The sequence below is a fragment of the Seriola aureovittata genome, chromosome 13 (assembly GCF_021018895.1).
Source record: "Seriola aureovittata isolate HTS-2021-v1 ecotype China chromosome 13, ASM2101889v1, whole genome shotgun sequence".
In the NCBI taxonomy this organism is placed as follows: Eukaryota; Metazoa; Chordata; class Actinopteri; order Carangiformes; family Carangidae; genus Seriola; species Seriola aureovittata.
Window position 1 is genome coordinate 6,529,594 of NC_079376.1, and position 24,460 is coordinate 6,554,053.

The following is a 24,460-nucleotide window of genomic DNA, read 5'->3' on the forward strand; positions in this document are numbered from 1 at the left end:
AATAACCTGTTGAAATATTACAAATACTCTGGTGGACGATCCAAATAAAGTGTTACCTTTTTTATTTACCTAATTTATGTGCACGGGTCTCTTGTCAGCTCCGCCTTAGGGTAAACACTGTTGTATACTGATACATTTAATTTTAGTATTGCCTGGCTCTGTCCGTTTAAAGAGGCTAAGCAGTGAGCAACAGGCACTGTATATTTATAAAAAACAAGTTGTGTTTTACAAGATACAAACTGTAGCTTTTATAATGAAGTAACACAGTAAGAGTGTTGTTGCACTATCCTTGGATAAATACACAATCAACATCCAAAACTGTCTCTTTCTCTTTCAGGAGACGAGACGCCTGCGGATCCCGACTGCACAGACATTGTTACCAGAGCTGTGAGAGGCAGTAAATTACCTCTGGGTATTTCATAAAGCCATAACAAGCATTTTTATAGCTTTTTAGATCAATACCTGCATTTTTATCAACCAGCAGTGAAATCAGTGGTTTCATCTTTCGTCCAGTAGCTACAGTGTGAAAATCATCTGACGCTTGAAACCCACGTCATTGTAAAATTGTGTTATAGCTCGACCGATAATAGCTTATTGCAGATATACAGTATCTATATATATATATCTGTGTAGGTGTTAAGTAACATGAAAGTGCATGTTAAGATAATGAATGTTTGTCAATACATCATTATCAGATTTCCATAACTCTCAAATATCAATATCAGCTTTAAAAATAGTATCCAGTGTTGGTCGCTTCTGTTGCATAGAGCAGCTGAACCTGTTCCTTTAAAAAATACTGATAATTTTGTTCACCCATTACTCCATTACTGATGTGTACAGTAGCAGCATATATCAGTTTGGATTCAGCAACATCAGATTTAAGTCCTCAGTCATCCGGCCCACGCTCGGCCCACGCTCAGCCCTCCTGCGGCAGCCCGGTGGTGTACAGGTAGGAGACGGTTCCTGCCTGGATCTGAAACGTTTGACCCTGGATGTGGTGGCTGGAGATCTGCTCACTGGTCTGGCTGATGGAGATGGGCTGGCTGCTCTGGCTGCTGATGTGAATGGCCTGGCTGTGCTGCTCCCGGCCGACCTGACTGACGGCCAGCTGCTGGATGGGCTGATGCATCACCTGCAGCTGCTGGACGGGCCGTTGTGCTATCTGAAGTGGCTGTGGAGGGCCGTGGTGGGACTGCAGCTGCTCCATCGCCTCTTTACTCAGAGTGATGACATGCATCTGCTCAGACTGGTGTGGCATCTGTCCCTCCAGCATGTTGACGGTCTGATTCTGAGGGGCTTGGTCCACCACGGCGCTCTGAGTGACCAGAGCCACATTCGGCATGTGTCCTGACGGCTGGGTGAGGAGGGTGAGCCTTGAGTGGGCTTGTTCTGCCGTCTCGCTCTCTGTGGTGATGATGCTGATCTGCTGCTCCTGACCCGGAACAAAATTAATGTTGTTCACATCTCCCGTCACCACCAGCTGGATCTCCTGTTCAGAGCTGGACGGCAGCTGGTACTGCTGAAGCTGCAGGATGTTACGCACCTCCTCCTGAGGCGCTGCTGAGGTGTCTGCCTCCGCTGCGTCTGATGAGGCCTCTGTTGACGCTGCTCTCTCCTTACTGTGGGATTTGGTGTGAGTTTTCAGATTGTCCAGGCGCGTAAAGGAAAGGTTGCAGAAGGAACAAGTAAAGGGTTTCTTTCCAGAGTGAGACATGACATGGCGTCTTCTCGCACTGGGGTCTGAGAATGATTTGTCACAGATGTTGCAGTCATATGGCTTCTCACCTCTGCAAAAGGAGGAACATAATGTCAGTGGATGGAACAGAATTGTAAAGTTATATCTGCATTAACTGACTGAAGATAGACTTCTAGCTTCATGAGTATACAATCTAACTTCAAACCCTCACAAGACAAGACAACACTATTGTCTATGTCAAACAGAAATGGGAGAAAGACTCCCATTCTGGAGATATCTGAAGATTGGGATGACGTGTGATAAAACCAGGTCAAACTATCAGTTTAAGGTCCTGAAGCGAGTTCTGTTGGAAAAAGCATAATATGATATTTTGTGACTCCAAAAGTGAATTTTAAGTTATCAGGGACAGGATGAATACAGGAGGCACTGTGGTAAAAAAAAAAAACTTGACTTGACTGTTGGGCTTATCCTTTCTTTTTTCATATTGGCACAAGATTGCTATAAAGAAATAAAGAATATTTTTGGAACGGAAGTTGATTGCTCTTTTGTCACATTATGCCTGGACGGCAAAACACCACACAAAGTCATGGCTCTGGAAGAATTCCTCTTTAAAATACTATCACAAGAAAATGGCTGCAGCCAAACCATCCAGCAGGAGACATCTGGACAAACAAAACAACAACAAACAACGGACTGCATGGAGAAATGATCTTAGAAGTTAAGACGACGATATCCTATGTAAAATACTGTAAAACACGAACTACATAATTATATGTGACCAGAAGATGAAACATTACAAATGTAATTGAAAGGTTAAAATATATTTCTCACCTGTGAATTCTGATGTGAGTCTGCAGTGTGCTCTTGGCTGTAAAACACTTCCCACAGATCTCACATGTGAAAGGCTTCTCACCTGTAAAATAATATTTATAAAAATACTTTTACATCTTAGTTCCACTGTAATATTATTAGCTTCAAATCTCAGTTATTATTCGCAGATCTGTTTAAGCTTCTTCTGATTTTACCTGTGTGAGTTCTCAGGTGTTTTTTCAGCTGAGCTGTGTCCATAAACTTGTGATGACACTGAGCACATTCAGGTAACGATTTACCTTTAATTAAGAAAAGAATAAAATCACATTATTCAGCCTTACAAGCGACCACATTAGAGTTCCTTAATAGGCATTTGTTTCTCACCTGTATGAACTCTGTAATGACTTTTAAGTTGCCTCTTCTGAGTGAAAGTCTTTCCACATTTATCACAGTCAAAGGATTTCTCTATGGAAACAAGTAAAATAAAAATATACAGTCGAGCAAGAGAGAACAAGACACTCACAGAGGATTAATAGGATCATTAGTCTGGAATACACTCTCATCAAATGTCAGATTAAAATACAGAATAATTGTTCTATAATTAAATGTTTTATGTGCATCTATGATGGATGCATTAATGATGGGGTAAAGTTAATAACCAGACAATAATAGACATGCAGTGTGGTACTAACTTCATCAGATCCTACCTTTGTGGAGGTTCATGTGTTCCCGTAGGGAGTGTTTGGTGCAGAGCGCTTTGGAGCAGACAGTACAAACAAAGGGCTTCTCTCCGGTGTGCATGCGCTGGTGAACCAGCAGAGTGTGCTTCTGGGTAAAACACTTCCCGCAAACCAGGCACCGGAAAGGCTTCTCTCCTGGGGGGTACAGGTACAGGTACAGGTACAATATCCATCAGCAGAGTAATACAATAATAATGAGTCATGGTTCATTTGTGTTTGTGTCAGAGAGACAGATACTCCAACTTCACACCTCTTCCTAATAGACTCAATCATCTGTGATGGACGCTGCTTGTTTGTTAATTAAACCCTCGTCAGTCATAATTGAGCAGGTGTCACTTTTTCACACAGACATTAACTGTTCACCTGAGAGCTGCCACACATGGCTGCATTAACATTCTGCATTAACCATGGGGGAAAAAAGATTAGCTGTGAGGACCCCACTGTACATGGCACTTTATAAAGATGGAATGATTAGTTGATTGATTCATTCATTCATTTGATGATTGACAGAAAATCAGCAACATTGTTGATAACTGATAAACTGTTTTGATCCATCTCTTTAAACAAAAATGCCAAAAGAATATTACTGAGTTTTCTATGATAGTATGATCAATTTTCCAAAAATATTTACAGTTAATCAAATTATGAAGACCCAAATAATATGGAGTAAACCTCACACTGCTGATTACCTGTATGAGTCCTTTGGTGAATTTTTAAAAAGAGGTGACTTTTAAAAACTTTGCTGCAGTCCTCACACCGGGCCTCTGTGTTAGGATATTTCCTTTTCCTTCCCCTTTTCCCAGACTCTTTGTTAACTGCTGTGTCTGTGTGGTCCACTTTGTAACCTTTGTATTTTATTGGAGGCCTGATTTTGCGTTTGCTCTGTCGGCTCTGGTGCGTCTCTGGTTTGTAATCCGCATCGTCTTTAAGTAGTGAGTCAAAATGTACATTATCACAGTCCACATCTGCAGCCTGGGCTTCCTCTGAGCTTTCACATGGTACACTTCTCCCCTCCGGCTCTATTATGGGTATATCCACATTTTTCTTAGGCCGTCCTCTTTTGCGTTTGGACACACCTAGCGTCTCGGCTTTGTCTGCCTTTACCTCATCAGTTCTTACCCTTGCAGCAGAGCATGTGAGTTCAGTGAGCGCTTTGACAAGATCGTTGACCTCCATGAGATGAGCTGTGGCCAGGAGATGCTCTGTGGCGCTTTTCTCCAAAGACACCTGGGCACTGTAGATGAACTCCAGCACTGTAGAAAACATCTCAGCTGCCATACCGCCCAGTTTATAGGTCGACTGGCTGATGTGATCTTCTGCTGTGAACATGAGGGAGAAGTACTCGCTGCTTGCTGCCAGCAGGGCTTTGTGTGCCTTGAAATGCACGTCTTCAACGACAAAAGTGACATCACACAGTAGATCCCTTTTCCTGAGCTTGTTGAATTTGCTCAGGATGCTCTGCTTATGAGATTCTGACTGAAGGGCCATGAGTGATGAAGTCGTGTCTGTGGTTTTCTGAGACATCTTCTCAAAAACAATCGCCTCTGTTCCTGAGGAAGATAAAAAAGAATCTGTCAAAACGAGGCAGGAACTGAGGTACAAACGTCTTTACATGTGTATTTAAATGTACTAAAATACATTTATTAATTTTGCCTTTACTACTTGCTCCATGTATAGTCAATCAACTGGAGCTTCAACTAATGATTATTTTCATCAGTCTGATTAAGTCTGATAAATGTTCCCTTTCAGGTGTCCATTCAATTTGATTCAATTCAATTCATATTCAGTTTACTGTCATATATGACAAAGAGACGCAGCAGATCGTCACATCTGAGAAGCTGGAACCTGAATATGTTTGATATTTTTGCTTAAAAAAGACTTATTGATTACTACATTGATTGTTGCAGCTCTTTGTTAAAGAGAAAATAAATGTCCTTTGTGGGAAAAAAGCAATTCTTTTAAGTCCAGACCTAATTATTACTTTCTGTATTGATCAATCTGTAGTCTAGTGCAGCAGTGATTAGTCAATTAATCTATTAGTCAATCAACAGAAAATTTTACATTCATCAAATTTTATAATCTGTTCATTAATAAAGCCATGTATAAGAAAATAAATTACAGCTTTCTGTTTGTATCATTGCAAGTGATTAGTGAAATTATGATGGGCATTTCTCCTATCACTATCCTATCCTATCCCAACACTACAGACTATAACTGCTTGCTTAATTGAAAAATAATCAACTGATTGATTGATGACGAATGCACTATAGTCTATGAATGTCACAGTTCAAAATGTCCTTTAGGAGCCCAGGCTGGTTTATTCATGTTACTTATCAGAAAGGTTGAAAACTCAGTTTCCAAGATTAAGAAAAGGTAAGGGAAAAAGGAATTCTGACATTATGAAAAGCTGGAAACAGGTGTTTGGTATTTCCCCTAATAATTGACACAAATGATTAATTAAATCACATTAAATCAAAATATTTATCAGTGGTTGATTGATTCAGTGTTTGTCTCAGTACTAGCGTTTGAAACGATACAATAAATTATTTTTACATGACTATATCTTTTGGCGCATGTTTTTTTCTACAACTGTTTTGTAGTGTCTGGCCCACTGGTTCAAAGTTTACCTGCTGATGTTTGCTTTCTAAACTACTGATAAGCTTTGAACAACCTGACGGTTAGCAAACATGCTAACTTACATCTTTTCAAACAATGCATCCGATTCTAGCCAGAAACAAGCACAATTATTCGAAACAGAAAAGTGCACCGCAAAAATGATGATGTACATTTAAGAAACATTTCTGTCACCACCAGGACCCGAACAGTTTGAAGCGCACAAACCTCGGTGTAATTTAAAACAGTGAGCTTTTAGGACCTTACCTTCGTTTCAGTGAGTCGTTGGACGGAGGACGTGAGTGTGACTGACTTATCGCGAGACTAGCGGTTCTGATGAGATACGCACGCAGCTGACCTTCACACACTGTAGAGCTCACAAGCTCGTGCTCTGTGAGCGGACTGAGTACCATTAAATGTTGTATAGATCTACTCTTAAATCTACTGCAGGAAGTGGCATTTAACGCTTTACAGTTAGTGGGTATTCCTTTAAATAATTAAAACACCCTGTTAGGAGAAAATATATATAGACGAGGGGTATTTATTATGCAGTGGATATTTCCTTCATTTAAATAATCGTTGACATTTCCGAGAAGAGACGATACTTTAGGACCTGCACCGTCCTACAGAGACAGAAGAGAAAAACATTTACCGACAGTCTTCGGTCAAGTGAAAGTAGGACATATCACTGACAGGTAGGTGAAGGAGTTTTGCCTCGACTGCATTTCGCTTTAGAAGAAGACACCGTAAAAATTGTGTTTCAATTAAATGCGTAAGTTTGGTCTCAGCATTGGTAGGGACACAACAATGACTTTTTATGCCTTACTACACTATGATGTTTTTATGACTTTTTGTGTCTTACTATACTGTGACGTTTTTATGACATTTTATGCCTCCCATTCCTGGGGCTCTAACCTTAGAAGCAAACACAAACATTTATCAATCTAACAAGGACCTCCAGATGTGTCCTACATACATGTACAGTCAAAAATCACTTGAAGTCAAAGTTATATGCATGTAAAACAATTAATACCTCACACTATTCTATGTCTTACTAGATTATTGACGTTTTCATTACTTTTCATGCCTCTCTTTATGACTTTTCTGCCTTACTTTACTATGACAGTTTTATGACTTTTTATGCCTTACTTTACTATGACGTTTTTATGCCTTATTACAGTATGACTTTTTATGACTTTTTAAGCCTTACTATACTGTGACTTTTTTATGAATTTTTTATGCCTTAATATACTATGATGCTTTTTATGACTTCTTATGCTTTATTATACTATGATATTTGTATGCCTTATTATACTATGACATTTTAATAATTTTTTTATGCCTTACTATACTATGATGTTTTTACTACTTTTTATGCCTTACTCTATACTGTGATTTTTTTATGACTTTTTATGCCTTGCTATACTATGACGTTTTTATGCCTTATAACACTATGACTTTTAATGCCTTACTATACTATGATGATTGTATTACTTTTTATGCCTTACTATACTATGATGTTTTTATGACTTTCTATGCCTTACCATACTGTGACTTTTATATGAATTTTTTATGCCTTACTATACTATGATGCTTTTATGAATTTTTATGCCATGCTATATAATGACATTTTTATCAATTTTTTGCCTTACTATACTAGGATGTTTTTATGACTTTTTAAGCCTTACTATACTGTGACTTTTTTTTTTTTAATTTTTATGCCTTACTATACTATGATGCTTTTTATGACTTCTTATGCCTTATTATACTATGATATTTTTATGCCTTATTATACTATGACATTTTTATAAAAGTTTATGCCTTACTATACTATGATGTTTTTACTACTTTTTATGCCTTACTATACTATAACTTTTTCATGACTTTTTATGCCTTGATATACTTTGACGTTTTTATGCCTTATTACACTATGACCTTTTATGCCTTACTAATGATGTTTTCATGCCTTAAAATACTATGACCTTTTCATGACTTTTTATGCCTTGCTATACTATGACCTTTTTATGCCTTGCTATACTATGACGTTTTTATGCCTTACTATACTATGACACTTTTATGAATTTATATGCCTTACTATACTGTGACTTTTTTAATGATTTTTTTTTTGCCTTACTATACTATGATGCTTTTTATGAGTTCTTATGCCTTATTATACTATGATATATTTATGCCTTATTATACTATGATGTTTTTACTACTTTCTATGCCTTACTATAATTTGACTTTTTCATGACTTTTTATGAATTTTTATGCCTTACTATACTATGACGTTTTTATGCCTTATTACACTATGACTTTTCATAGGTTATTACACTATGACTTTTTATGCCTTACTATACTATGACTTTTTCATGACTTTTTATACCTTACTATACCATGACATTATCATGCCTTACTGTACTATGCCTTTGTTATGACTTTTTATGCCTTGCTATACTATGACGGTTTTATGCCTTATTACACTATGACTTTTCATAGGTTATTACACTATGACTTTTATGCCTTACTATACTATGACGTTTTCATGACTTTTTATACCTTGCTATACTATGATATTTTTATGAATTTTTTATGCCTTACTATACTATGATGCTTTTTATGATTTCTTTTGCCTTATTATACTATGATATTTTTATGCCTTATTATACTATGATATTTTAATAATTTTTCATGCCTTACTATACTATGATGTTTTTATGACTATTTATGCATTATTACACTATGACATTTTTATAAATGTTTATGCCTTACTATACTATGATGTTTTTACTACTTTTTATGCCTTACTATACTGTGACTTTTTTATGAATTTTTTATGCCTTACTATACTGACGTTTTCATGCTTTACTATACTATGACGTTTTCATGACTTTTTAATGCCTTTTTAATGCCTTGCCTATGACGTTTTTATGCCTTATAACACTATGACTTTTAATGCCTTACTATACTATGATGTTTTTATGACTTTCTATGCCTTACTATACTGTGACTTTTATATGAATTTTTTATGCCTTACTATACTATGATGCTTTTTATGACTTCTTATGCCTTATTATACTATGATATGTTTATGCCTTATTATACAATGACATTTTAATAAATTTTTATGCCTTACTATACTATGATGCTTTTCATGACTTTTTATGCCTTGCTTTACTTTGACGTTTTTATGCCTTATTACACTATGACCTTTTATGCCTTACTAATGATGTTTTCATGCCTTAAAATACTATGACCTTTTCATGACTTTTTATGCCTTGCTATACAATGACATTTTTATGACTTTTTATGCCTGTGACGTTTCTATACCTTATTATACTGATGTTTTCATGCCTTACTATACTATGATTTTTTCATGACTTTTTATGCCTTGCTATACTATGACCTTTTTATGCCTTGCTATACTATGACGTTTTCATGCCTTACTATACTATGACTTTTTCATGACTTTTTATGCCTTGCTATACTATGACCTTTTTATGCCTTGCTATACTATGACGTTTTTATGCCTTACTATACTATGACATTTTTATTCCTTATTACACTATGACTTTTTATGCATTACTATACTATTATGTTTTTATGACCTTTTATTCCTTACTATACCATGACATTATCATGCCTTACTGTACTATGTCTTTGTAATGACTTTTATGCCTTACTATACTATGACGTTTTCATGACTTTTTATGCCTTACTATACTGTGACTTTTTTATGAATTTTTTATGCCTTACTATACTATGATGCTTTTTATGATTTCTTTTGCCTTATTATACTATGATATTTTTATGCCTTATTATACTATGACATTTAAATAATTTTTTATGCCTTACTATACTATGATGTTTTTATGACTATTTATGCATTATTACACTATGACATTTTTATAAATGTTTATGCCTTACTATACTATGATGTTTTTACTACTTTTCATGCCTTACTATACTATGACTTTTTCATGAATTTTTTATGCCTTGCTATACTATGATGTTTTTATGCCTTATAACACTATGACTTTTAATGCCTTACTATACTATAATGATTGTATTACTTTTTATGCCTTACTATACTATGATGCTTTTATGAATTTTTATGCCATGCTATATAATGACATTTTTATCAATTTTTTGCCTTACTATACTATGATGTTTTTATGACTTTTTAAGCCTTACTGTACTGTGACTTTTTTAAAAATTTTTATGCCTTACTATACTATGATGCTTTTTAAGACTTCTTATCCCTTATTATACTATGATATTTTTATGCCTTTTTATACCATGACATTTTAATAAATGTTTATGCCTTACTATACTATGATGATTTTTATGACTTCTTATGCCTTATTATACGATGATATTTTTATGCCTTATTATACTGTGACATTTTTATAAATGTTTATGCCTTACTATACTATGATGTTTTTACTACTTTTTATACCTTACTATGACTTTTTCATGACTTTTTATGCCTTGCTATACTTTGACGTTTTTATGCCTTATTACACTATGACCTTTTATGCCTTACTAATGATGTTTTCATGCCTTAAAATACTATGACCTTTTCATGACTTTTTATGCCTTGCTATACTATGACATTTTTATGCCTTGCTATACTATGACGTTTTCATGCCTTACTATACTATGACTTTTTCATGACTTTTTATGCCTTGCTATACTATGACCTTTTTATGCCTTGCTATACTATGACGTTTTTATGCCTTACTATACTATGACACTTTTATGAATTTATATGCCTTACTATACTGTGACTTTTTTAATGAATTTTTTTTGCCTTACTATACTATGATGCTTTTTATGAGTTCTTATGCCTTATTATACTATGATATATTTATGCCTTATTATACTATGATGTTTTTACTACTTTCTATGCCTTACTATAATTTGACTTTTTCATGAATTTTTTATGCCTTGCTATACTATGATGTTTTTATGCCTTATAACACTATGACTTTTAATGCCTTACTATACTATAATGATTGTATTACTTTTTATGCCTTACTATACTATGATGCTTTTTATGAATTTTTTATGCCATGCTATATAATGACATTTTTATAAATGTTTATGCCTTACTATACTATGATGTTTTTATGACTTTTTAAGCCTTACTGTACTGTGACTTTTTTATGACTTTTTTATGCCTTTTTATGCCTTACTATACTATGATGCTTTTTAAGACTTCTTATCCCTTATTATACTATGATATTTTTATGCCTTTTTATACCATGACATTTTAATAAATTTTTATGCCTTACTATACTATGATGATTTTTATGACTTCTTATGCCTTATTATACAATGACATTTTTATGCCTTTTTATACCATGACATTTTAATAAATGTTTATGCCTTACTATACTATGATGTTTTTACTACTTTTTATACCTTACTATGACTTTTTCATGAATTTTTTATGCCTTGCTATACTATGACCTTTTTATGCCTTATTACACTATGACCTTTTTATGCCTTACTAATGATGTTTTCATGCCTTAAAATACTATGACCTTTTCATGACTTTTTATGCCTTGCTATACTATGACATTTTTATGCCTTACTATACTATGACGTTTTCATGACTTTTTATGCCTTGCTATACTATGACTTTTTCATGACTTTTTATGCCTTGCTATACTATGACCTTTTTATGCCTTGCTATACTATGACGTTTTTATGCCTTACTATACTATGACACTTTTATGAATTTATATGCCTTACTATACTGTGACTTTTTTAATGAATTTTTTTTGCCTTACTATACTATGATGCTTTTTATGAGTTCTTATGCCTTATTATACTATGATGTTTTTATGCCTTTTTATGCCTTACTAATGATGTTTTCATGCCTTACTATACTATGACTTTTTATGCCTTACTATAATTTGACTTTTTCATGACTTTTTTATGAATTTTTTATGCCTTACTATACTATGACGTTTTTATGCCTTATTACACTATGACTTTTCATAGGTTATTACACTATGACTTTTTATGCCTTACTATACTATGACTTTTTCATGACTTTTTATACCTTACTATACCATGACATTATCATGCCTTACTGTACTATGCCTTTGTTATGACTTTTTATGCTTACTATACTATGATGTTTTTATGACTTTTTATTCCTTATTATACTATGACATTTTTATGACTTTTTATGCCTTACTATACTATGACTTTTAATGCCTTACTATACTATAATGATTGTATTACTTTTTATGCCTTACTATACTATGATGCTTTTTAAGACTTCTTATCCCTTATTATACTATGATATTTTTATGCCTTTTTATACCATGACATTTTAATAAATTTTTATGCCTTACTATACTATGATGATTTTTATGACTTCTTATGCCTTATTATACGATGATATTTTTATGCCTTATTATACTGTGACATTTTTATAAATGTTTATGCCTTACTATACTATGATGTTTTTACTACTTTTTATACCTTACTATGACTTTTTCATGACTTTTTATGCCTTGCTATACTTTGACGTTTTTATGCCTTATTACACTATGACCTTTTATGCATTACTAATGATGTTTTCATGCCTTAAAATACTATGACCTTTTCATGACTTTTTATGCCTTGCTATACTATGACATTTTTATGCCTTGCTATACTATGACGTTTTCATGCCTTACTATACTATGACTTTTTCATGACTTTTTATGCCTTGCTATACTATGACCTTTTTATGCCTTGCTATACTATGACGTTTTTATGCCTTACTATACTATGACTTTTTCATGACTTTTTATGCATTACTATACTATTATGTTTTTATGACCTTTTATTCCTTACTATACCATGACATTATCATGCCTTACTGTACTATGTCTTTGTAATGACTTTTATGCCTTACTATACTATGACGTTTTCATGACTTTTTATGCCTTACTATACTGTGACTTTTTTATGAATTTTTTATGCCTTACTATACTATGATGCTTTTTATGATTTCTTTTGCCTTATTATACTATGATATTTTTATGCCTTATTATACTATGACATTTAAATAATTTTTTATGCCTTACTATACTATGATGTTTTTATGACTATTTATGCATTATTACACTATGACATTTTTATAAATGTTTATGCCTTACTATACTATGATGTTTTTACTACTTTTCATGCCTTACTATACTATGACTTTTTCATGAATTTTTTATGCCTTGCTATACTATGATGTTTTTATGCCTTATAACACTATGACTTTTAATGCCTTACTATACTATAATGATTGTATTACTTTTTATGCCTTACTATACTATGATGCTTTTATGAATTTTTATGCCATGCTATATAATGACATTTTTATCAATTTTTTGCCTTACTATACTATGATGTTTTTATGACTTTTTAAGCCTTACTGTACTGTGTCTTTTTTTAAAATTTTTTATGCCTTACTATACTATGATGCTTTTTAAGACTTCTTATCCCTTATTATACTATGATATTTTTATGCCTTTTTATACCATGACATTTTAATAAATTTTTATGCCTTACTATACTATGATGATTTTTATGACTTCTTATGCCTTATTATACGATGATATTTTTATGCCTTATTATACTGTGACATTTTTATAAATGTTTATGCCTTACTATACTATGATGTTTTTACTACTTTTTATACCTTACTATGACTTTTTCATGACTTTTTATGCCTTGCTATACTTTGACGTTTTTATGCCTTATTACACTATGACCTTTTATGCCTTACTAATGATGTTTTCATGCCTTAAAATACTATGACCTTTTCATGACTTTTTATGCCTTGCTATACTATGACATTTTTATGCCTTGCTATACTATGACGTTTTCATGCCTTACTATACTATGACTTTTTCATGACTTTTTATGCCTTGCTATACTATGACCTTTTTATGCCTTGCTATACTATGACGTTTTTATGCCTTACTATACTATGACACTTTTATGAATTTATATGCCTTACTATACTGTGACTTTTTTAATGAATTTTTTTTGCCTTACTATACTATGATGCTTTTTATGAGTTCTTATGCCTTATTATACTATGATATATTTATGCCTTATTATACTATGATGTTTTTACTACTTTCTATGCCTTACTATAATTTGACTTTTTCATGAATTTTTTATGCCTTGCTATACTATGATGTTTTTATGCCTTATAACACTATGACTTTTAATGCCTTACTATACTATAATGATTGTATTACTTTTTATGCCTTACTATACTATGATGCTTTTATGAATTTTTATGCCATGCTATATAATGACATTTTTATCAATTTTTTGCCTTACTATACTATGATGTTTTTATGACTTTTTAAGCCTTACTGTATTGTGACTTTTTTTTTAAATTTTTATGCCTTACTATACTATGATGCTTTTTAAGACTTCTTATCCCTTATTATACTATGATATTTTTATGCCTTTTTATACCATGACATTTTAATAAATTTTTATGCCTTACTATACTATGATGATTTTTATGACTTCTTATGCCTTATTATACGATGATATTTTTATGCCTTATTATACTGTGACATTTTTATAAATGTTTATGCCTTACTATACTATGATGTTTTTACTACTTTTTATACCTTACTATGACTTTTTCATGACTTTTTATGCCTTGCTTTACTTTGACGTTTTTATGCCTTATTACACTATGACCTTTTTATGCATTACTAATGATGTTTTCATGCCTTAAAATACTATGACCTTTTCATGACTTTTTATGCCTTGCTATACTATGACATTTTTATGCCTTACTATACTATGACGTTTTCATGCCTTACTATACTATGACTTTTTCATGACTTTTTATGCCTTGCTATACTATGACCTTTTTATGCCTTGCTATACTATGACGTTTTTATGCCTTACTATACTATGACACTTTTATGAATTTATATGCCTTACTATACTGTGACTTTTTTAATGAATTTTTTTTGCCTTACTATACTATGATGCTTTTTATGAGTTCTTATGCCTTATTATACTATGATGTATTTATGCCTTATTATACTATGATGTTTTTACTACTTTCTATGCCTTACTATAATTTGACTTTTTCATGACTTTTTATGAATTTTTATGCCTTACTATACTATGACGTTTTTATGCCTTATTACACTATGACTTTTCATAGGTTATTACACTATGACTTTTTATGCCTTACTATACTATGACTTTTTCATGACTTTTTATACCTTACTATACCATGACATTATCATGCCTTACTGTACTATGCCTTTGTTATGACTTTTTATGGCTTACTATACTATGATGTTTTTATGACTTTTTATTCCTTATTATACTATGACATTTTCATGAATTTTTATGCCTTACTATACTATGACTTTTAATGCCTTACTATACTATAATGATTGTATTACTTTTTATGCCTTACTATACTATGATGCTTTTTAAGACTTCTTATCCCTTATTATACTATGATATTTTTATGCCTTTTTATACCATGACATTTTAATAAATTTTTATGTCTTACTATACTATGATGATTTTTATGACTTCTTATGCCTTATTATACGATGATATTTTTATGCCTTATTATACTGTGACATTTTTATAAATGTTTATGCCTTACTATACTATGATGTTTTTACTACTTTTTATACCTTACTATGACTTTTTCATGACTTTTTATGCCTTGCTATACTTTGACGTTTTTATGCCTTATTACACTATGACCTTTTATGCATTACTAATGATGTTTTCATGCCTTAAAATACTATGACCTTTTCATGACTTTTTATGCCTTGCTATACTATGACATTTTTATGCCTTGCTATACTATGACGTTTTCATGCCTTACTATACTATGACTTTTTCATGACTTTTTATGCCTTGCTATACTATGACCTTTTATGCCTTGCTATACTATGACGTTTTTATGCCTTACTATACTATGACACTTTTATGAATTTATATGCCTTACTATACTGTGACTTTTTTAATGAATTTTTTTTGCCTTACTATACTATGATGCTTTTTATGAGTTCTTATGCCTTATTATACTATGATATATTTATGCCTTATTATACTATGATGTTTTTACTACTTTCTATGCCTTATTATAATTTGACTTTTTCATGACTTTTTATGAATTTTTATGCCTTATTACACTATGACTTTTCATAGGTTATTACACTATGACTTTTTATGCCTTACTATACTATGACTTTTTCATGACTTTTTATACCTTACTATACCATGACATTATCATGCCTTACTGTACTATGCCTTTGTTATGACTTTTTATGGCTTACTATACTATGATGTTTTTATGACTTTTTATTCCTTATTATACTATGACATTTTCATGAATTTTTATGCCTTACTATACTATGATGTTTTTTGCCTTATTACACTATGACTTTTAATGCCTTACTATACTACGATGATTGCATTACTTTTTATTCCTTACTGTACTCTGAAGTTTTTATGACCTTTTATGCCTTACTATACTATGTATTTGTTATGACCTTTTATGCCTTACTATACTATGACGTTTTCATGACTTACAATACTAAGATGTTTTTATGACTTTTTATGCCTTACTATACTATGACTTTTTCATGACTTTTTATGCCTTACTATACTATGACATTTTTATTCCTTATTACACTATGACTTTTTATGCCTTACTATACTATGACGTTTTTATGACCTTTTATGTCTTACTATACTATGACGTTATCATGCCTTACTATACTATGTCTTTGTAATGACTTTTTATGGCTTGCTATACTATGACGTTTTCATGACTTACTATACTATGTTTTTATGACTTATTATTCCTTATTACACTATGAAATTTTTATGAATTTTTATGCCTTACTATACTACGACATTTTTATGCCTTACTATACTACGACACTTTTATGCCTTTTTATGCCTGACTGAACTATGACGTTTTTATGACTTATACTGCTTTAGTATACGATGACGTTTTTATGCCTGATTATACTATGACACTTTTATGAATTTATATGCCATACGATATGACATTTTTTTTTTAAATGTTTGCCTTTCTATACTATGATGTTTTTATGACTTTTTATGCCTTAATATACTATGACAATTTTATAAATTTTTATGCCTTACTATACTATGACTATTTATGCCTTACTATACTACGACATTTTTATGCCTTTTTATGCCTGACTGAACTATGACGTTTTTATGACTTTTACTGTTTTAGTATACGATGACGTTTTTATGGCTGATTATACTATGACACTTTTATGAATTTATATGCCGTACGATATGACATTTTTATCAATTTTTTTGCCTTTCTATACTATGATGTTTTTATGACTTTTTATGCCTTAATATACTATGACAATTTTATAAATTTTTATGCCTTACTATACTATGACTATTTATGCCTTACTATACTACGACATTTTTATGCCTTTTTATGCCTGACTGAACTATGACGTTTTTATGACTTTTACTGTTTTAGTATACGATGACGTTTTTATGGCTGATTATACTATGACACTTTTATGAATTTATATGCCGTACGATATGACATTTTTATCAATTTTTTTGCCTTTCTATACTATGATGTTTTTATGACTTTTTATGCCCTACTATACTATGATGTTTTCATGCCTTATTATACTTTGACATTTTCATAAATTTTTATGCCTTACTATACTATGATGTTTTTTGCCTTATTACACTATGACGTTATCATGCCTTACTATACTATGTATTTGTTATGACCTTTTATGCCTTACTATACTATGATGTTTTTATGACTTTTTATGCCTTACTTTACTACGACATTTTTATGCCTTACTATACTCAGACATTTTTTTGACTTTTTATGCCATACTATACTATGACGTTTTTATATCATTTTTATGCCTCACTGAACTATATCATTTTTACACGTGATTATACTATGACGTTTTTATTTCTTTTTTGGGTTATTATACTATGATTGTTTTATAACGTTTTTATCCCTTAATATACTATGCCTTACTATAATGTGAAATTTGAATGACTTTCTTTACCTTAATACACAAGGCCCTTTTCCTTTCTTACTATACTTTTTATGACTTTTTATACCTTCCTATACTTTTACATTTTTATCACTGTTCATGCCCATCACCCTTCTATGAATTATTTTTCCTTACTAAACTATGTCGTTTTTATCTCTTTTCATGCCTACCTTAAAAGATGATTTTTATGACAGAAAGTGAACACAATCAGACTGACAATTCAACACTTCAATGTGGCTGGTTTTATTCGTAGGACAGAGCTGGCACAATGCACACCAAGGTCTCTCTCCGCTTAACAAAAGTTTGACTGCTTGTTTGGTCTTTTTGTTGATGTTGATCTGGAGATCTCCATGTCCATGGGGCCTCTTAGTTGTTGCTCATCCTTTCTTCAGAGCTCCTGAGATCATTCTCCATCCCATAAGCTATACCCATATGAGCAAAAACAAACATTCATCAATCTAACCAGGACCTCCAGATGTGTACTAAATATCTTGGCTACACATATATACAGTCAAACATCACTTATATTCTAAAGTCAAAGTTATATGCATTTAAAGCAATTAATACCTTACACTACACGTCTTACTATACCATGAAGTTTTCATTACTTTTCATGCTTTACTATACTATGACGTTTTTATGACTTTTAATGCCTGACTATACTATGACATTATCATGCCTTACTGTACTATGACATTTTTATGAATTTTTATGCCTTACTATATTATGATGTTTTTATAACTTTTTATGCCTTACTATACTATGACTTTTTATGCCTTGCTATACTATGAAGTTTTTATGACTTTTTATGCCTTATTACACTATGAAGTTTTTATGACTTTTATGCCTTACTATATATATATATGTGTATGATGTTTTTATGCCTTATTACACCTTGACTTTTTATACCTTTTTATAGTATGACGTTTTTATGAATTTTTATGCCTTTCTATATTATGACATTTTTAAGAATTTTTATGCCTTACTATACTACGACATTTTAATACATTTTTATTACTTACTATATTTTGTCTTATTTTGCCTTCAATGCCTTACTATACTCACATTTTTATGACTTTTTATTCCTTATTACAATGTTTTATGCCTTATTACACTGACTTTTTATGCCTTACTATACTATGATGTTTTCATGACTTTTTATGTCTTACTATACTATGATGTTTTTATGACTTTTTATGCCTTATTATACTATGACATTTTTATGAATTTTTATGCCTTACTATACTATGACATTTGTATTCCTTTTATGCCTTACTATACTATGTCTTTGTTATGAGTTTTTATGCCTTACTATACTATGATGTTTTTATGACTTATTATGCCTTACTATACTATGTCTTTGTTATGAGTTTTTATGCCTTACTATACTATGACGTTTTCATGCCTTACTATACTATGATGTTTTTATGAATTTTTATGCCTTACTATACTATGACGTTTTCATGCCTTACTATACTATGATGTTTTTATGAATTTTTATGCCTTACTATACTATGATGTTTACATGACTTTTTATGCCTAATTATACTATGACTATGACACTCATGAGTACCTTTATTTTTAACTACAATTTGCTGATAAACGCACCACGACTTCATGCAGTGCAATATTTTCACATGTATGTTTAATAAGAACTCTTACTTAAGAAGGATCTGGTCTCAGGGATGTGCCCCACATACATTAAAGGTATTCCTAGCATATTGCCATACATATATATTTGTACATTAATGTAACATTGAGGAAAAAAAGAGAAGAGAATTCAAGAAAGTCGATGCAGCCTTTTTTCTTGTGGATAATAGTTGATTGAAAACATCGTCATACTTACCTTATTTTACCTAAGTACTCAGAATTTCAAATCAGATGTAAATACTGGACCAAAAGGCATTTTATGACTGTGTGTGGCCTAGTTTACAGTGTCTGTTATGTAATGCATTATTACAAAGACAGCTCCTTGGACTCAAATGGGGCTTTGTTATTGATCCTTGGACTGTGCAGACAGTAAGGCTACAAGTTGTGGATTAACTTTTGAAGAGCCAGCCATAACAAAGGTTGTCTTGCAGCATTTGACACAATTCTCTACCCTCAGTTTACTTCCAGTCTGAGACGAAGGCCAGTCCATAATGAAAAGTGTCAAGGTTGTAGTGGTGGGAGCTGGTGTGATCGGATTCTCCACTGCTGTCTGCATCGCTGAGGCTCTTCCTTTTTGCTCCGTTACTCTTCTGGCTGAGAAGTTCAGCCCGGATACAACCAGTGATGGAGCCGCTGGGCTCCTGTTTGCCGCAAAGTTTCCAGGTATGCAGCAGTATATCTCTCAAAAAGGGGATCACATTTCAAAACATTATGTAGATGGTGCAGTTTTACCAGGGTGAGATGACTTTGAAAGCATATATTCATTCAAATTCACCATCCACCTTTTAAGTAAAAATGCAGCACACATTTTTTTACATGTGAAAAATGATTGATTTTAATGGATTTCTCTATCAGATATTCCCTTGGAAAGACAAAGACGCTGGTTTAAGGACAGCTTTGATCACCTGTTGGCCATTGCTCAATCACAACACTCACCGGAGGCTGGAGTAATGCTGAGCTCTGGGTAACAATTGTTACATAGTGCCATAAAAGAGGCAACTACTCAGCCAGGTCACTACTAAAATACTGTATATCTCATGGCTATTGGTGATTTTCTTTTAATTTCCCTCCAGCTGGCAAATCTTCAAAGAGGAGCCCGCAGATAAGAAGCCCTTCTGGTCAGACTTTGTGATCGGCTTTCGACCCATGACTGACCGCGAGCTGAATCAGTTCCCAGATCGCAAGTTTGGCCAGGCCTTCACCACCATAAAGTGTGAATGCTCGAGCTACCTGCTGTGGCTCGAGAAGAGGTTTGTCCTCTCTTCATTATTAAACTGTCATGTCAAATTGTTTATATTTATTCACATTTCGAATAGGATCAGAAACAGGTTTTGCAGGTTACAATAGTTCTATTACGTGATGTAGGGATTAACTTTTGTCATACCGGTTTTCAAAAGATTTAGAAAAGCTGGAGGCCAAGTCCAACAAAGGAAACTCAACAGCCTTCAGGAATTAAGCAACAGCTATGACATCATCGTCAACTGCTCTGGTTTGGGCTCCAAACTGCTGGTGGGAGACACCCAGGTATACCCAGTCAGAGGGCAAGTCCTCAAGGTGGAGGCACCGTGGCTGCAGCACTTCATCAGAGATGGAGACGGAATGACCTACATCTACCCCGGCATACACAGCGTCACTGTAGGCGGCACAAGGCAGGAGGGGGACTGGCGACTACAGGTGGACGAAGGAGACACAAAGAGCATCCTGGAGCGCTGCAGCAGGCTGGTGCCGTCACTCAGCAAAGCCAAGGTTCTCAGCGCGTGGGTCGGTCTGAGGCCGAGCAGGAGGAATCCAAGGGTGGAGAGGGAGCTGGTGCAGCTGCAGGGCCACCGAGTGCCTGTGGTCCATAACTATGGCCACGGGGCTTGGGGAGTTACGCTCGCCTGGGGTACTGCTCTGGACGCGCTGGGGCTGGTCAAACAGTGCCTGCATGAAATGCCTCTACAAGCTAAACTGTGAACAAATTCTGCCACTAAATTCAGTGCTGATAACACTCGTCTTTAAATAATAAGAGAGAGACAATTGCAGGGAGATGGGAATCACTGATATACAACATATCAACTACTGAAAAGTTACTAAATGCATTAATGTAGGGATTTCTTGTAGCTTTCCATTTGTGTATATAGAAACAATTATTTTAATTTCATTATTAATTTAATTCTAATTTAATTTACTGCTAACAGTGGTGAACAATTCTATGGATGGCTTTATCATAAAAACAGATTTCTTTTAAAGATTATACAATGCAGTGCCAGTAACAGTTGCCTTTGAGTGCAGAGATCTACTGTCAGAAAGATAAGCTTCATTCAGAGAAATAAGAATTTATTTATGTGAGAGTAGAAGGGTGATTAACAGTCTTGTTAGCATTTTTACAATTTATATTATCAAAGAAAACTTCACTGATTAAATTAATTAAATGAAAAATACTGTACATAAATAACTGATATGAAACAAACAAAAAACAAATGCATATCCGTGGGAACATTGTTCAACTGCTAAACTTTCTGTCAACAGTTTACATAAAATGGGGTTAACAAAATATGAAATTTGTACCTGTGCATCACAAAATGCTGATTGTTTACACTGACTGCAGGTAGATTGAATTAAAAAAAATCTCTTTAATGCCAATGCTTTGTTTTGTTCATTTTGTTATTATTAAATCTGCTTGCCTATGAGTCATTGTAGGCCATTTTCACAGAAGACATTTTGACTTGTCATAGTAGGTAAAGCACAGGTGTTAATAATAACTAATTAACGATGGCCAGCCTTTATTCAAGTGTCCCAGTAAACCATGACAGTGTGACAGTGAGACACAAAGCACAATATAAGGACCCTGAAAGTGAAACAGCTAAATGGAATTCAGCCATCAATTATTTGATTATTTACACCTCTGCTTTTCCTACCGTGACAGGTCGAAATGTCTTGTGTGAAAAAGAGGTTTCCTGTACAGACTGGATTCAGCTGAATGGAAAACATCATTCGTTTGCTTTTGTTTTGTTTTGTTTTATGACACACTTCGTCATTTGTTTGAGCCTTGAATAAACTGTGATTACATTTCAGAAAGCAGTGGTTATTTGAAAAAAATCTATTTCAAACATCCTGAAAAAATGATCATCAGCAGCAGTAAACATATGTAACATATGTACACCTTACTTTACTTTTGATGCCAAAACCTTTTCAGGAAGTGGCTCCATTTTGACATCAGTACCCTGCGACTGGAGTCTTTCTTCCATCAGGGAGTCCAGGTTTACTGAGTTCATAGATGTCTTCTTATGTCTTTTCATTTTCAGCCGGCGGGCCTCAGAACTGGCTGAAATTGAATAACTCCTCTTATCCTCTGAAGAGATGTGGTTTGTGTAGTTGTGCATGCAGGCAGTTTCTGTTAGTGAAGGCTCTCGGTGTGAGTTTGGCAAAGAAGTTGTAGCTACGGGATGATTGGACCTCTCAGCTGGCACTGTGGGTGGCAGCTTGAGGTTTGTGCTCTGTGTTCTTTCTCCTCGTTTAGGGGCAAACACACTGCCTGTGCCTACAGTCGAAGTGCTACACACAGCACAGCTTGCTGTGGTTGAAGATTGGGAGGATGGAAACATGACCTTAAATTGTTTTTGAGGATTTATTGTTTGCTCTGTGCTCTCCTCAGTCTTGGTCCTGGGGGTCAGATTCCAGTCTTTAGGGTCAATGAGTTTTTTCTTCTGGTCTTTGTGGAGGCCTGACAGGGAGAGGCAGCGCCTCAGTGGCCCCGGTCCTGGGTTTCTTCTTAACTCCATGCAGCTGTGGCTCCTAGCAATGGCTCCACTAGGAAGACGACCTTTTGCTGAGCTTAGTAGACTTAAGCTGGTCTTAGGGCGTCTTATTGATGGTAAGATACAGGGCTGGCATCCTGGTTCACTGTGAAGTAAAGTCTTACGAGGGCCGGTGGAGGTCAGGATCCGGGGGAGGGCAGGGTGTTCTGGAGATGAGAGGTGGCTCGACTCAAAACCAGAGGAGGACCTGCTCATGGATGAAGAAGTCTTTTTGTCCCTTCCTGAAATAAACAAGTGCAGTGTGTGCAGATCATGCAGATGCCAGTCAGCTGTGATGTACAGTATATTCGACTTCAAGACAACAACAGCAGCGCAGTCAGTGTTGGAAAAGAGTGGCTAATGTGAGAAGATGCCTGAGAAAAGAAAAGGCTCAAAACAACATCTAAATGTGCACTAAAAAATGAATGATGAATGAAAGAAAAGAAGCAAGCAGTCAAGTCTGGTAAAGCATGGAGCAATTTATTCCTCACGCTCAACCATGACAGAAGCACACGTCAGAAAATGCTGAGACTTCAGACCCTAAACCTGCCACACTTCAGTCAGAAGTGTTAGAATGAGTTTAACTTTGTCTTTTCACTGTGTTAAACCACTTTAAAGGTTGTCTTTAGTCTGCATTTTAGTGCATTTACAATTATACAAAATGCCATATTTTAACAAGTATAATTATACTATTTTGTAAATATTTTAATTCTGCATTTTTCTGCAGCTTTCAGGCACATAATAAAATATTGTGCAACATTATATTATACTGGACTAAAAAAAATATACACACAAACAACAAAATCTTGAGAGAAATAGACTATACAAGTGTGGCTGATCAGACCTCGCTCTCTAAGCACATGACCTTTAGACATTCACAAAAGCCCTCATTTACAGTGAGCACATCTCTTTGCATTTTGACAATTTTTTTGACTGAAGCAAATAACCACAGTAAGAATGATATAACTATGAATAAAGCAAGCATTCACAGTAAATATGTACTGCAATTACCGAGAAGAGTTATTTTTAACTATTTATATCTAGAGTCGGTTTAAACACTCTTATCACACATCGGTTCAACAG

At 33.7% G+C, this 24,460-nt stretch overlaps 3 protein-coding genes across 6 annotated transcripts in view; 1 reads left to right on the forward strand and 2 right to left on the reverse strand.

The window, feature by feature from the left end:
* Window positions 1-45: 45 nt before the first annotated feature.
* Window positions 46-6,147, reverse strand: zbtb24 (zinc finger and BTB domain containing 24). Of its 2 annotated transcripts, none has more exons than XM_056394192.1 (7): window positions 6,127-6,147; window positions 3,936-4,796; window positions 3,214-3,381; window positions 2,891-2,971; window positions 2,722-2,805; window positions 2,528-2,609; window positions 46-1,787 (listed from the first exon to the last, which is right to left on the reverse strand). In XM_056394192.1, the coding sequence occupies exons 2-7, from the start codon at window positions 4,768-4,770 to the stop codon at window positions 917-919; spliced, it is 2,121 nt and encodes a 706-aa protein (XP_056250167.1). In that variant the 5' UTR covers window positions 4,771-4,796; window positions 6,127-6,147; the 3' UTR covers window positions 46-916. The 2 variants fall into 2 exon arrangements, with proteins under 2 accessions (XP_056250167.1, XP_056250165.1); XM_056394190.1 differs by lacking the exon at window positions 6,127-6,147 and adding an exon at window positions 5,946-6,081.
* A 96-nt stretch (window positions 6,148-6,243) lies between these two features.
* Window positions 6,244-22,223, forward strand: ddo (D-aspartate oxidase). The gene is made up of 5 exons (XM_056393707.1): window positions 6,244-6,554; window positions 20,056-20,261; window positions 20,454-20,562; window positions 20,672-20,848; window positions 20,996-22,223. The coding sequence occupies exons 2-5, from the start codon at window positions 20,090-20,092 to the stop codon at window positions 21,552-21,554; spliced, it is 1,017 nt and encodes a 338-aa protein (XP_056249682.1). The 5' UTR covers window positions 6,244-6,554; window positions 20,056-20,089; the 3' UTR covers window positions 21,555-22,223.
* Window positions 22,224-22,371: 148 nt separating this feature from the next.
* The window catches only part of sash1b (SAM and SH3 domain containing 1b), a 45,312-nt gene continuing 43,223 nt past the window's right edge, over window positions 22,372-24,460 (reverse strand). For all 3 annotated transcript variants that reach the window (XM_056393704.1, XM_056393705.1, XM_056393706.1), the window contains one exon: window positions 22,372-23,619. In XM_056393704.1, coding sequence (XP_056249679.1) covers window positions 22,745-23,619 — 875 coding nt within the window. In that variant the 3' untranslated portion in view covers window positions 22,372-22,744. The remainder of the gene's footprint in view (window positions 23,620-24,460) is intronic.

What these genes read in the sequence shown, in the direction of transcription:
- zbtb24 (XM_056394192.1), bottom strand. Translation starts at nt 4,770, where the DNA reads ATGTCTCAGAAAACCACAGACACGACTTCATCACTCATGGCCCTTCAG. An exon ending in ACACATGAACCTCCACAAAG is followed by an intron (nt 2,972 to 3,213) that starts GTAGGATCTGAT and finishes TTGTTTCCATAG; the next exon opens with AGAAATCCTTTGACTGTGAT. An exon ending in ACTCACATCAGAATTCACAG is followed by an intron (nt 1,788 to 2,527) that starts GTGAGAAATATA and finishes CTCCTTTTGCAG; the next exon opens with AGGTGAGAAGCCATATGACT.
- ddo (XM_056393707.1), top strand. Translation starts at nt 20,090, where the DNA reads ATGAAAAGTGTCAAGGTTGTAGTGGTGGGAGCTGGTGTGATCGGATTC. An exon ending in GGAGTAATGCTGAGCTCTGG is followed by an intron (nt 20,563 to 20,671) that starts GTAACAATTGTT and finishes ATTTCCCTCCAG; the next exon opens with CTGGCAAATCTTCAAAGAGG. An exon ending in CTGCTGTGGCTCGAGAAGAG is followed by an intron (nt 20,849 to 20,995) that starts GTTTGTCCTCTC and finishes GGTTTTCAAAAG; the next exon opens with ATTTAGAAAAGCTGGAGGCC.